Source organism: Silurus aristotelis, assembly GCF_946808225.1.
Source record: "Silurus aristotelis genome assembly, chromosome: 12".
Lineage (NCBI taxonomy): Eukaryota > Metazoa > Chordata > Actinopteri > Siluriformes > Siluridae > Silurus > Silurus aristotelis.
In genome coordinates this window covers 17,879,070-17,893,775 of record NC_139585.1, presented here as the reverse complement: position 1 = coordinate 17,893,775, position 14,706 = coordinate 17,879,070, and the positions used below count along the sequence as shown (strand labels likewise).

At 41.4% G+C, this 14,706-nt stretch overlaps 1 protein-coding gene and 1 long non-coding RNA gene across 2 annotated transcripts; one reads left to right on the top strand and one right to left on the bottom strand.

The window, feature by feature from the left end:
• Positions 1 to 338: 338 nt before the first annotated feature.
• ercc4 (excision repair cross-complementation group 4) lies at positions 339 to 13,871 on the bottom strand. Its single transcript, XM_083555621.1, has 11 exons — positions 12,446 to 13,871; positions 12,187 to 12,367; positions 10,150 to 10,345; positions 9,838 to 10,045; positions 9,147 to 9,327; positions 5,773 to 5,889; positions 3,376 to 3,483; positions 2,717 to 3,287; positions 2,531 to 2,623; positions 2,293 to 2,405; positions 339 to 1,389 (listed from the first exon to the last, which is right to left on the bottom strand). Exons 1-11 carry the CDS (start codon positions 12,620 to 12,622, stop codon positions 647 to 649), a joined length of 2,688 nt encoding a protein of 895 aa, XP_083411747.1. The 5' UTR covers positions 12,623 to 13,871; the 3' UTR covers positions 339 to 646.
• On the top strand, positions 13,670 to 13,974 carry LOC310734038. The gene is made up of 2 exons (XR_014535955.1): positions 13,670 to 13,720; positions 13,862 to 13,974. It is a non-coding gene; the product is annotated as an uncharacterized lncRNA (long non-coding RNA).
• The last annotated feature ends 732 nt before the right edge of the window (positions 13,975 to 14,706 follow it).

The window sequence follows — 14,706 nt, the reverse complement described above, 5'->3', positions numbered from 1 at the left end:
GATTTATAATCACACGCTTGATATCACCCAGATGAGGATGGGTTCTTTTGAGTCTGGTTCTTCTCAAGGTTTCTTCCTCATACCAAAGGTAATAAATATCCTTGTCAGTCGCCCCAGGCTTGCTCATCAGAGATTAATACGCAATTCACTTATATAAAAATATTCTGTTCTATAATTCTTACGTTCTGTAAAGCTGCTTTGAGACAATGTCCATTGTGAAAAGCACTATAGAAATAAACTAGAACTTGGAATCATAGTGCTGGTAGTAAGAGGTGGATTGATTCAAGTTGGACACCAGTGAAGCCCTAGGTACGAGTAATACAAGTAAACACATGACCTGGTTTGTAAATATACAAACTACATCTTTATTTATTAGGTTTATTGGATGGTGAAATGCTTACAGCAAGGCTCAGGTAAAACTGCAAACATACACAACACACACACTTTCCCTGTCAAATTCTCCTAATGTACGGCAAAATTTAAAAAGTCAGTCTTTATTTTTTTACAAATTTCTTAAATATACATGTATAAAAAGTGAAAAATTCATAGACTGTACATTGAACTAAAAAAATTAATCTCACTTAAATATACAGAAACATTTAATATTTATATAAATGCATTACATTTTCGATGTTTTGTTTGTGTACTAAGACTTGCTTTGTTTGTTCTTCTGACGTGAAGCCACGTCCATGGTATTGTGTAGGAATTCATGGAGCTGCCTGGCATTACCTGCACTGCCCAGAATCTCACTCAGCTTTTCCTGGCTCAGAGTGAGCAGCTCAGCCAGGCTGCCAGCATGTTTAATGAGTCCCCTTACGTTTTTAACGTTTACTCCAGGCATGCGGAGCAGGAAGTCGTAAGGCCCAGGGTTGTACAGGTCTACTGAATCTTCCACCAGCTCGGATTCTGCTGTAATGGCCTGAGCAGTCGCAGCATCGGGTTCAGGCCGACCATGCTTAAGTTCCTGAAAGAGTTGTGCAGTGACGTGGGGTGATGGGCACCAGAGCAGCCTCAGCCGGGGAAAATGGAGAGTCAGGAGGGTCAGTTTGGAGGTGATGTCGTTGGCTGAGATTTCCTGACGCAGGTCATTACGGGCCACGAGTGAGAACGATTTGGCCGGGTCAAATTCGATGAGTAGCACGGGTCGGCGGTAGAAGCGGCTCATAGAGAGACACTGAGTGTACAAACGACCGCTCTGCAGCGAACCAATCAGGTCACTCACACTCTTGCGCTCCACACAGATTTCAGGAGTCAGGATGTAGTCTCCCACCTCCAGGGTGACAGGCTCGATGTCGAGCCCACGCCTGTGCAGGAGGGAAGGCAGCTCGCTTCGGAACTCGCGCATGTCTACGATGACCCGGCACTGCTTTTTCACTCCGTCCTGTCCACCTGAGAAAATATTAAGACGTTCAAATAAACGAGTATGAAAAATGTGTTATGATAGCCAAACAATTCGATGCAAATGCTTCCAAACATCAGGGTTTTGAGCACAACAAACGGAAAATGCTACACCAATGAAGCAATCAAGCGAGTACTGAATTTTGGTTGAGAAACAGAAATTTCCAGCCAGCTTCAAGTCAAAATGAATAACTCCATCTAGCGATCAGGATTTAGCAAAATCAGGAATTCGGCTGGAACAGAAACTTGCAGCCAAACTGTTCCTTTATGGATAAGATTATAGATCTCTGTTTGAAAAGGACAACGCTGAGCTTTTAATAGTTCATTAAACCATTTCGCTCTGATTCTTGCCTGACATGCTTTTGACATCATTAAAATCTCATATTATTTCAAGGAAAGAATTGCACTTGGAAATGGTTTTGAAGGAAAGATGATACAGCTTGGTTTTGGAACACTTGTTGTGGGCTTTGGAAGAACTAACCTGTCCAATAATGAATCATCTTTGATTCAGAGCTGGAACTCAATATTGCAGTTCAATTCTAATTCAGTATTAAAGCTCTTTGTTAAACAGATTAATAGGATAGATTTGAATAGATGTAAATGTGGTAAGAGTATAAATCTATGGGAAGTAATATTAAAAGAATCAGTTAACTTAATGTATCAACAGGGTGCAAAAAATCTGCCTCTAATGAACTTTAATGGGGGGAAAAAAAGATTGTGTTTTTCAAATGATACACACTATTCAATTTTTTTTTTTTTTTACCATAGTATATTTCTTTCTCGTCGTCATAACTACACCAAATTTTATAACCATGATATACAACTAGGTCACATTAGAAGGGTAAACGACACCACATGCACCACATTAAACTGAACTCGAATATGATTAATTGCCTGCTTTGCGAGTGTCAGCTGCAGCGCTCGCAGGTTCCTGACTTCGATCCAGGTCCAGGTTTGTGTCTGCTCTGCCTTCTCTCTCTTCTGGAACAACCATACTGGCTTTTTCTCTGTTTTAAACAGACAGATAAATGTAAATCTTTTAAAACCAGAAATTGTAATTATATCAAACTAACCAACAGTGATTTAAACAAATGTCTCTTAAAATAACCAAAAAAATAAGTAATTAGTGGACCTTATGAGATGTTCGAATGCTTGTTTCTCTTTACGCAGAGTGGTGAGATACCTCTGCTCCTCAGTGGAACCACCGTAAATAAGAAAATACACTCTACAACAAAAGGCAAAGAATCATAATCAATTAGACCAAGAATTTTCCACTGGTGTTGAAAGACAGACAGAAAATATGTAAGCAACATGGTACCTGAGAGGTTTGCCTGGCCTGCTGGCTTTGTAAACCTCCAGCTGGCGAACAAAGCTGAGTTCAGCATCATACAGCACCACAAACATGGGCTCGACCTCCTTTAACACGCGCGTCAGACTGTACGGATCCGAGCATCCTTTCAGCGGATGAATGACCGTCATGGGCTCTTGGAGGACACCGTTGTAGGAATCTGAAGTAAGGTTTAGAAAAACATCTTCTTCCTTTACCTCTTGCTTTTCATCTTGTTCTCTTTCATCACCACTGCTGCCCATCTGTTCCAATTCGGCTTCGTTTTGCTGCCCGAGCATTTGGGTGAGCGTCAGTGAAGCTCGCTGCTTCTTCGTGCTGAGTTTGGTATTTTTGGCCTGGGGTCTCTTGCCTTTGGTCACCTTACCTTCATGTTTCCTGGGCCGGCTGTTACCTTGTTTGGTTTTGTCAGGCACTGGTACACACTCATCTTTACCAATAGTGCGTGAGTAAAGGCGGAAGAGTAGAGAATCAGCACCTTTCTGGATGTACTCCTTCAGCTGAGCACACGTTCTATCGTCACTGGCGCATATCAACACCCGGCCTGAGGCACACGAACATTCAGACACAGTAAAGTCTCCAAATCAATGCAACACTGAAAGTGCAAAATTTAGTGAGTGTCATTACATCACCTGGTTCATGCTCAGAGCTGCTTAGTTCCTTCTCAATCTCCTGCAGCACCTCAGTCAGAGCTTCCCACTTCGGATTCTTTTCAAGCACAAGCTCTCTTTTTAAAGGCACTATGCACACACACACACACACACACACACACACACACACACACACACACACACACACACACACACACACACACACACACACACACACAATACTTACTTAAAAATGGCAAATCACATTATAATCACATTCATATCATAAAGTATTAATAACCTAGAAGTATGGCATTTTGGCAAAACCCCTCATTTATCACTAAGGCTCATTTCTGGCAAACAACTATAAATGTTGTCTATAACTTACTTTGGCATTTAGACTTTAAAAGACCCTGAAATATAACAATAACAGAATAAACACAATTCCCCTATCTGAAGAAAATAAAGAGCTTAATAACCAGGAGTGGCAATAAAAGCAATAAAAGCCATGCTTTCAACAAGCTGATTGATGATTACACACTGCGGGGAACAGATTTACAATGAGTCTAAATCAACTTTTGAAGGAGATACCAGCTGTCAAAATTTGAGAGGAAGTTTGATTTTCTCCCTTTTTACTTATGCTGGTGACCAGATTTTAAAATAATAGAATTATGGTGTAATATTTAAACGCTGGAAAATCCTGTATCCGAATTTTACCATGTAAAAGTTTTCACCAGGCTGCCACACATACAGTGAGGAAAATAAGTATTTAAACACCCTGCTATTTTGCAAGTTCTCCCACTTAGAAATCATGGAGGGGTCTGAAATTGTCATCGTAGGTACATGTCCACTGTGAGAGACATAATAAAAAAAAAAAAATCCAGAACACACAATATATGATTTTTTAACTATTTATTTGTATGATACAGCTGCAAATAAGTATTTGAACACCTGAGAAAGTCAATGTTAATATTTTGTACAGTAGCCTTTGTTTGCAATTACAGAGGTCAAATGTTTCCTGTAGTTTTTCACCAGGTTTGCACACACTGCAGGAGGGATTTTGGCCCACTCCTCCACACAGATCTTCTCTAGATCAGTCAGGTTTCTGGCCTGTCGCTGAGAAACACGGAGTTTGAGCTCCCTCCAAAGATTCTCTATTGGGTTTAGGTCTGGAGACTGGCTAGGCCACGCCAGAACCTTGATATGCTTCTTACAGAGCCACTCCTTGGTTATCCTGGCTGTGTGCTTCGGGTCATTGTCATGTTGGAAGACCCAGCCTCGACCCATCTTCAATGCTTTAAATGAGGGAAGGAGGTTGTTCCCCAAAATCTCGCAATACATGGCCCCGGTCATCCTCTCCTTAATACAGTGCAGTCGCCCTGTCCCATGTGCAGAAAAACACCCCCAAAGCATGATGCTACCACCCCATGCTTTAAAGTAGGGATGGTGTTCTTGGGATGGTACTCATCATTCTTCTTCCTCTAAACACGTTTAGTGGAATTATGACCCAAAAGTTCTATTTTGGTCTCATCTGACCACACGACTTTCTCCCATGACTCCTCTGGATCATCCAAATGGTCATTGGCAAACTTAAGACGTGCCTGGACATGTGCTGGTTTAAGCAGGGGAACCTTCCGTGCCATGCATGATTTCAAACCATGACGTCTTAGTGTATTACCAACAGTAACCTTGGAAACGGTGGTCCCAGCTCTTTGCAGGTCATTGACCAGCTCCTCCCGTGTAGTTCTGGGCTGATTTCTCACCTTCCTTAGGATCATTGAGACCCCACGAGGTGAGATCTTGCATGGAGCCCCAATTCTTGCTCCAACAGTGGAACTTTTTTTACCAAGCTGCTTGGCAATTTCCCCGTAGCCCTTTCCAGCCTTGTGGAGGTGTACAATTCTGTCTCTAGTGTCTTTGGACAGCTCTTTGGTCTTGGCCATGTTAGTAGTTGGATTCTTACTGATTGTATGGGGTGGACAGGTGTCTTTATGCAGCTAACGACCTCAAACAGGTGCATCTAATTTAGGATAATAAATGTAGTGAAGGTGGACATTTTAAAGGCAGACTAACAGGTATTTGAGGGTCAGAATTCTAGCTGATAGACAGGTGCAAATACTTATTTGCAGCTGTATCATACAAATAAATAGTTTAAAAATCATATATTGTGATTTCTGGATTTTTTTTTAGATTATGTCTCTCACAGTGGACATGCACCTACGATGACAATTTCAGACCCCTCCATGATTTCTAAGTGGGAGAACTTGCAAAATAGCAGGGTGTTCAAATACTTATTTTCCTCACTGTATGTGCAGAAATGTATGTATGTATGTATAGCATGTGTGTATACACTGCATTTCGTTGGTGTGTGTGCCTGTACCACGCAAATAACAATAAATGTATTTTGTTTCTGTCTATCCATATACCAGAAGCACTTACAGTTCGATTTTTCTTCCACTACACCAACTTTGAGTTTCTTTTTTGCCTCAGGAATGCGATACACACGGCTACGGGCGTTCACAAACATCGTAGTGCTGGAGTCGAGGAACAGCCATCCTGAGAAAATAGAGAGAACAACATTTTTGCATTTTTTTTTTCTTCTGTTATTAACTGAATAATCTGTGGCATCATAAACCCAGCCATTATGGATGCACAAGCCAGTGCACTCTTAGTGCCAGTCCCAAGCCCGGGTAAATGGGGAGGGTTGCGTTAGGAAGGGCATCCAGCGTAAAACATGTGCCAAATCAAATATGCAGATCACAAATGAGAACTTCATACCGGATCGGTCGAGGCCCGGGTTAACAACGACCGCCACAGGTTTTGTTAGCCGACAGGGTACCGGTGGAAATTGGGCTACTGTTGGCCGAAGGAGGAGGAGGAGTGGAGGAAGACGTCTACAGAGACGTCAGGGAAAGGAGCAGTGTAGGAGAGTAGAGGTTCGGGTTGGTACTTTAAATGTTGGTACTATGACGGGTAAAGGGAGAGAGCTAGCTGATATGATGGAGAGGAAAAAGGTAGATCTGTTGTGTGTTCAGGAGACCAAGTGGAAAGGGAGTAAGGCCAGGAACATTGGAGGTGGGTTTAAACTGTTTTATCATGGTGTGGATGGGAAGAGAAATGGTGTAGGGGTGATTATGAAGGAAGAGTACAGTAAGAGTGTAGTGGAGGTGAAGAGAGTTTTTGATAGGGTGATGATCGTGAAGGTGGAAGTTGAAGGGATGATGATAAATGTCATCAGTGCTTATGCTCCCCAAGTTGGCTGTGAGATGGAGGAGAAGGAAAAATTCTGGAGTAAATTAGATGAAGTGGTAGATGGTGTACCAAGGAAAGAACGATTGGTGATTGGGGCAGACTTTAATGGGCATGTAGGTGAAGGGAACAGAGGTGATGAGGAGGTGATGGGTAGGTATGGTTTTAAGGAGAGGAATGTGGAAGGGCAGATGGTGGTAGATTTTGCTAAAAGGATGGAAATAACACAGTGGTGAACACTTATTTTAAGAAGAAGGAGGATCATAGGGTGACGTATAAGAGTGGAGGAAGGTGCACACAGGTGGACTATGTGCTATGCAGGAGATGCAACCTGAAGGAGATTGGAGACTGTAAGGTGTTGGCGGGGGACAGTGTAGCTAGACAGCATCGGATAATGGTCTGTAGGATGGTTTTGGAGGCGAAGAAGAAGAGGAGGAGAGTGAGGACTGAAAGTAGAATAAGATGGTGGAAACTTAAGGAGGAAGAGTGTAGTGTGAGGTTCAGGGAAGAGGTCAGACAGGGGCTCGGTGGTGTTGAAGAGGTGTTGGATGATTGGGCAACTACTGCAGGAGTGATGAGGGAGGCAGCTAAAAAAGTACTTGGTGTGACATCTGGAAATAGAAAGCAAGACAAGGAGACATGGTGGTGGAATGAGGAAGTGCAGGAGAGCATAATGAGAAAGAGGTTGGCAAAACAGAAGTGTGATAGACAGATTGATGAGAAAAGTAGGCGGAAATACAAGGAGATGCGGCAGCAGGTTAAGAGGGATGTGGCGAGAGCCAAGGAAAACGTATATTAGGAGCTGTATGAGGGGTTGGACACTAAGGAAGGAGAAAAGAATTTATACCGATTGGCCAGGCAGAGGAACCGAGCTGGGAAGGATGTACTGCAAGTTAGAGCAGTAAAGGATGGAGAGGGAAATGTGTTGACTAGTGAGGAGAGTGTGTTGAGAAGGTGGAGGGAGTATTTTGAGCAGCTGATGAATGAGGAAAATCAGAGAGCGAAAAGGTTGGACAATGTGGAGTTGGTGAAGCAGGATGTAGATAGGATTAGTAAGGAGGAAGTGAGAGCAGCGATTAAGAAGATGAAGAGTGGAAAGTCGGTTGGACCAGATGACATAACGGTAGAAGCGTGGAGATGTTTAGGAGAGATGGCAGTGGAGTTTTTGACCAGGTTGTTTAACAGGATTTTGGAAGGTGAGAAGATGCCTGAGGAATGGAGAAGAAGTGTGCTGGTACCGATCTTTAAGCATAAAGGAGATGTGCAGTCTTGCAGTAACTACAGGGGAATTAAGTTGATCAGTCACACCATGAAGTTATGGGAAAGAGTAGTGGAAGCCAGGCTGAGAGAAGAGGTGACAATCTGTGAGCAACAGTATGGTTTCATGCCGAGGAAGAGCACCACAGATGCCTTATTTGCTTTGAGGATGTTAATGGAGAAGTATAGAGAAGGACAGAAGGAATTGCATTGTGTATTTGTGGATTTAGAGAAAGCGTACGACAGCGTGCCAAGAGAGGAGTTGTGGTATTGTATGAGGAAGTCAGGTGTGTCAGAGAAGTATGTGAGGGTGGTGCGGGACATGTATGAGGACAGTGTGACGGCAGTGAAGTGTGCAGTAGGTACGACAGACTGGTTCCGGGTGAAGGTTGGACTGCATCAAGGATCGGCCCTGAGCCCTTTCCTGTTTGCAGTGGTGATGGACAGGTTGACGGACGAGGTCAGACAGGAGTCTCCCTGGACTATGATGTTTGCAGATGATATTGTCATTTGTGGTGAGAGTAGGGAGCAGGTTGAGAAGAGCCTGGAGAGGTGGAGATATGCGTTGGAGAGAAGGGGAATGAGAGTCAGTAGGAGTAAGACAGAGTACATATGTGTGAATGAGAGGGAGGGCAGTGGAGTGATGCGGTTGCAGGGAGAAGAGCTGGAAAAGGTGGAGGCGTTCAGGTACCTGGGGTCAACAGTGCAAAGTAATGGGGAGTGTGTTAGGGAAGTAAAGAAAAGAGTGCAGGCAGGGTGGAGTGGGTGGAGAAGAGTGACGAGTGATTTGTGATAGTAGGGTATCTGCAAGAATGAAAGGGAAAGTTTATAGGACTGTGGTGAGACCTGCGATGTTGTATGGATTAGAGACAGTGGCATTGAGTAAAAGACAGGAGGTGGAGCTGGAGGTGGCAGAGCTGAAGATGTTAAGGTTTTCGTTGGGAGTGACGAGGATGGACAAGATTAGAAATGAGTTTATTAAAGGGACAGCGCATGTAGGATGTTTTGGTGACAAGGTGAGGGAGGCGAGATTGAGATGGTTTGGACATGCGCAAAGGAGGGACATGAATTATATTAATAGAAGCATGCTGAGGATGGAGCCACCAGGTAGGAGGAAAAGAGGAAGGCCAAGGAGGAGGTTCATGGATGTGGTGAGGGAAGACATGCAGGTAGTTGGTGTGAAAGAGGCAGATGTAGAGGACAGGGTGGTATGGAGACGGATGATCCGCTGTGGCGACCCCTAATTGGAGCAACCGAAAGAAGAAGAAGAAGAATCTGTGGCATCATAGCTACACAACTAATCTCACCTGAATTGCTGCCAAAGTTTTTCTGGCTGGAACGTAGCGACTCCAGCAGGTTGAGGAAAGTGACGCAGTCGTACTGCGTTAGGTAGAGCAGGAGAGTTCGCAAGATCTTCAGGTCCTGCACTAGAGATTTGGTCTTAGCGCCCAGCTGATGCCACAAGGGATCGAGGTAATGGCGAATAGTCTACAGATCACAATACACAAAGAGGTTCATTAATGTGTGAACAACACACTGTCTGATTGGGTTCCTCAAAGTTAGAGGGTACATTTTGCATATTCGGATATTTATTTGATTTATTTAATCTTACTGAATGGTTTATTTCTCTCCGAGTTTGATGTTTTTAAAAAGATGATTAGTTCAGTGCACATGCTGAGTTCTTTATATTCATTTGATTGGAATCTATTAATTATCACTTCTTGGTTTGACAGCTACACCTCAGTGGCACAGATTTATCTTTTTCCTTTATTAAAAAAAAAGAATAATTTCACCACAACATTTTTTTTAGAAAGAATAGATTATATTAGACAATTCAAACATGTAACATAATCTTTGGGCAAAACAAAAGCATAATACATTCTATAACTTTCAATTAGAGGAAGGATTAACTGTTATGTGTCAGTTGGATCAATCTGATTCTTACTAACTTAAGAACATTAAGAGTATAAAAGACATGTATAAAGGACGTTGTCTTACTTTCTCAAAAGCACTGCCCAGTGTGTTCTCCAGCGAGAGGTCCTCTGCCTCCAGAGTCGGGTTGTAACGCTTGAGCTCTTTCAGACAGGCGTTCATGATGTCCAAAATGGAGCTCTGGATGGCCTTCATGGCTGAAGTCAAATGCACATGCAGCTCTACCACATCAGGCTTGTGTCTCTCCAGTACACTGTTCATTGAAGCTTGAAACCTGTAATAATCCAATATAGAGAAATATATAATATCAGACCCTTAACTCGTATAAATGAACACAATTATGTCTAATCTGCCTTTTTTTAATCAACATGCTTCTACCTTGGCCAGAGAAAGAGTTTCTTTACAAAAAGATTCCTCATGACCCGCTCGACTTGACAGAAGCCAGTAGAAAAAGCAGTGGCCTTGTCTGTAAAAGCTTTAATGAAGCCGGTCTTGTTCTTTTGCCTGTACAGTCTCAAGATGAATGCCTCTTGACATGACTCGATGATCTTATGGGCACGGTAGACGAGGATTCCTGCAGGGAACAGTTCAAAACTTTTCAGGGTTCACTATTACAACATATAAACATTACACTAACTGTAACCTCGACATAAATGTAAACGTCATCAGCTGGAACGTTGTATACAGGTGGTATCGAAACGTTTCGAGACTAGCTCCGTTTACAAGAAAGTACTTTATTTTAGGACCGCAGATGTCGATTATTTTAGTAGTTGAGTATTCTGCCGAATATTCCATCGATTAATCGGATAAGAAGAACAAGGGAAAATCTGACAGATCTCTTATAATGAACAAGTAATTTTTTTCCCTTTTTAAAAATTTACATTTTTATTGCTGAAATTGTACACAAGAATACCTGTAAAAACTAAATCCATTTAATTGCCATATTTCATGGAAATGCAAATATAAATATATCAACAGAAAAATCCTAAATTAAGATATAAAATCTATTTCAAATTACTCAATTTTATTGTAATTAATTTTATTATTTTGTATTTTTATTTTTTGTATGTTTTAGTTTGAAATGATCCCAAACTATGGAAAATTTTCTGTTGTTTTGTTTGGCCTGAATTTTCACGGCCATCGATGTTTTCTCTCCGTTTCTCCATATTTTTTATTCTGCAGCGTCTTCTGTGTTACCTCTCCAAAGCGCTCTAAAGTTTAGCAGGTGGCGCGTCAGTAATAATGGTCTGTGGGGAAACACAAAGCATTTTGTGTATGTAAATGGACAAAACGAAGGAACGAGGCAAATCATTTGCAATGACGATTTTCAGCCCTACTTTATTAAGCTACGTTTACACACTATCATCTTCAAAATAGTCCTCTTGCACATCAATACTGCGCTCACAGCTTTCCTGCCACTTTCGGAATGTATCTTGGAAGTCTTCTCTTCTAAGCATGTCAAGCACCTTCTGCTATTCGTGTCTAATCTCCGCAATGGTGTCAAAACGGCAATCTTTAAACTGGATCTTCAGAGCGCGAAGTCCTCAGTAGACAAATCTGGCGAGTAGGGTGGGCGTGAAAGTGAGGTCATGCGGATTGTTTCTTGACGATCATCACGCACAAGTTGCCAAATGGTTTCGACATTTTCGGGGGTTGAGCTCGTTGAAGGTCTTCCCGATCTCTCGTTTTCTTTCAGTGATGTTATTCCGGTTTTGAAGCGCGACTCAAAACACCTCGGACGACTCAGTGCAGCATCGCCATATGTTAAACGTATCTAAACTTGCTGTCCATGATGACATTGCAGATGTGGTAATGCACGTAATTGGAAAAGCAACAATTATCGCCATCAAGTTTCGTCCTGAAACTTTTTGACACCACCTCATAAAGTACACCTAGTTCAATCCATTTGTGTCACAATGTGTAAAAAAAAAAAAAAATCACACGGATTTATTATCCATCCTGCAATAACAAATAGCTAACATAAATAGATAATAACAATAATAAGAAAATGAGGAACGTCTCATCAAAGCTTCTGGCATAACTGACCAATACAGGTAGTCGTCGACTTACGACCACGATTGGTTCCGACAGACGTATAGGTTCCGGTTGTAACACGATTTGGTCGTAAGTAGAGTAGGCTATATGTACAGTACTGTGAAATGATGCCGGAAGCTGGTACGCACTGTCGTACACCGCGGTTAGCGATTGTGGTCGTAAAGTCGTAAGTTGCACAGGTCGTATGTCGACGACTACCTGTACAATGAAAGTTACTGACGCTTTCATTGCAGGTCTTTGCAGAAAGTAAGAGACTTATGGTTTAGGTCAAATAAATGGGCTTGAGTGATTTCATGAGATTCGTGGGCCATACAGTTTCCTTCAATGTTTAATGATTGTGTAATAAAACGGGATGATTACCTGAGATGAGGTGAGCAGGAATTCTGTCAGTGAGGAAATCCACCACCAGGATGCGGCTGGTAACAAACAGCACCCCCCCCTGGGTGTACACGTGATAGCGCTCACTGCTCTGTACATCACTGGTAATAGTCTGGGGAAGGTGGCTCACTCCTTCAGCTCTCAGCTGCTCTGTAAAGAACTCCTGAAAACATTTCACATTTCACTTCACCATGCACACTTCCAGACACTACACTTCATCCCCAGTCTGCTGAACTGTTACCTGTTCAGGTGTGGTTGTGTTCAGCAGGAGCACCAGGCTGCCTTCCTCTGAATAAACCTTCATAAAGTGCAACAAAATCCGATCAACACCGAGTCCTTCTGCAGTCACCAGTAATCCATCCGTGCTGAAGAGACTCAGGAACATTTCCGTTTCATACTCCAGCAGCGCTCCCGCCATCGTTTCTCTGCGTCTCCTTCACACCTTACCAAGTCTCACTACAGCGTCATTAACTCACTCCAAGCTGCTCAATCCCAAATCACTCCCTGTTCCCTAGACACCTGCACTACACAGGGTGTAAAATAAGTACAAAAAGCGCCCGCCATTTGGGTGTCAGCCTTTGTTTTCTTATTAACAAACAAAACAATTAGAAAACATCTAAAACAAACAAAAAAACGCTTAAAATGTTTTGCTACGGGTGTAAATATATAACAATTTAAATTATTTGGTTTATATGTAATTTAAAAAGCTGTAAATAAAAAGGTAAACATCGTAAACCCGAATGAATTCTCCAGTGACAGATTTCTGTATCGGTTGAAAAAAGAAAAAAAAAGTGTTCATCTTTGAGTCACGTGACAGCTCAATCTGGAAAAGGTGAACTTGCGCCCTCTGGTGCCCTGGAGGATATAGGACTGTTATTTATATTTACCCGTACAGTATTTCACTTTGTTGCTGAACAATGAGAACATATTAATAACATAAAATGTAAGAGACCCGTTTTTTTTATATATATAGAATCCATTATATATTGGTAAAAATCTAGTATGCCAATAAATTACTGTTTACATGCTGTTTTGTACAACATTGTGTTTGGTTACAAATACACTTTTGTGTACAGTTCTCTTTTGCACATTGTACTGTATAACATATACAGTAAGTTTAGTAGGCAGCGCTATTTTGTGTCTTGTGTATATGTCTCACATTGTCCTGCATTGTCTGCAGTCTTCGTTTTCTTTTATGTAGCTCCACGTTGTTAAATGTAGCACCAGGGTTGTCTCATTTCACTGTACTGCATCAGCTGTATATGGTTGAAATGACAATACAAGCTACTTGACTTGACTTAAATTGATTTGTTTAGGAAACAATCACAGTGATCACCTGGAGGTGTGCCCTGCTACCAGGATTCAGTCCAGCCCTAGTCTAAAAATGTGATTATTTTAATCATGTAGACTGATTATGTGGAGCAGGTGTGATGGATTAAAGTTTGAAACATTTTTTTTAGGACGACAGCTCTCCGAAAAAAGGTTGATGATAAATAACTGGTTTCCGTGATTACAGGTTAGTGATACTTAGATATATCAGTCTGATCTCTAAAATGCTACATGCAATTTATTCAAAAAGCAAAAATAAATATAAATTGAAGCCAGATGCCCAGTTCTAGAGATTGCACAACACATTTATAACTCTGTATGCTTTCAGAAACTGCCTGTGAAGCCCATACTACTCTACACTCTTCTTTTGACTGAATAGAAGGAAGGCATGCATTTGTGGTTCTGAATAGTAAATACTTGCACAGAGATGTGGTAAAGGTGGATATTGTCATCCTGTTTTGACAGAGAATGAACAGCGCAAGTTTTTGCCAACAAGATCAAATCAGTAGCAGCGCAAATGTGAATCAGCATCACACAATTCACCATGTGTTTTTGAACCCTCCATCTGTGTTTGTGTGCTCTCTGTCCATTTATGGTCTTCTGCCCTGCCTACACAGCAGAGATCTGCATTTTATAAAGATTTGCTGTTATAAATATAACAGAAAAATATAATTAAAACTCTACTATACAAAATCAAGTATATTAATGGCACTAGACACAGGAACATTTAAAGTAAGTATGCCAATGTGTAACGTGATATATGACTTAAAATTAGTAGATGGCTGCTGACACAATACATCCATTCTATATGTTAATAATGCACTCTTGATTAATCATAACTTCACCTTCTCACCAAAATCACACTGGATAAATAATATGGAAAGGAGATGTTTCAGGTAAATTCCCTTTGGCTTGATCACATACACTCTATTTACTATTGCTCTTTTTACTATTACATTTTCTAATTAAATTGGCCTAATGGTTTCCATGAATTAATTCCATTTTCTAATCTTACCATCAGGATTTAATGGTTTTTAATGGACGATCTAAATGTCTGCTCATTTCAGACACAGTTACATTCCTGAATCTCGATTAAATTCTTGGATAAACCATGTGGCTTGGTACATTTAATCTTAGACACACTAAATCAGCATCTTATAATAATAATTATTG

Bases quoted from the DNA above. Each gene is read 5' to 3' on its own strand.
- ercc4 (XM_083555621.1), bottom strand. From the start codon at position 12,622: ATGGCGGGAGCGCTGCTGGAGTATGAAACGGAAATGTTCCTGAGTCTC. The intron at 10,346-12,186 runs GTAATCATCCCG...TGTTCCCTGCAG, and splicing joins TCCTGCTCACCTCATCTCAG to GAATCCTCGTCTACCGTGCC. The intron at 3,288-3,375 runs GTGATGTAATGA...CGTGTGCCTCAG, and splicing joins CAGCTCTGAGCATGAACCAG to GCCGGGTGTTGATATGCGCC.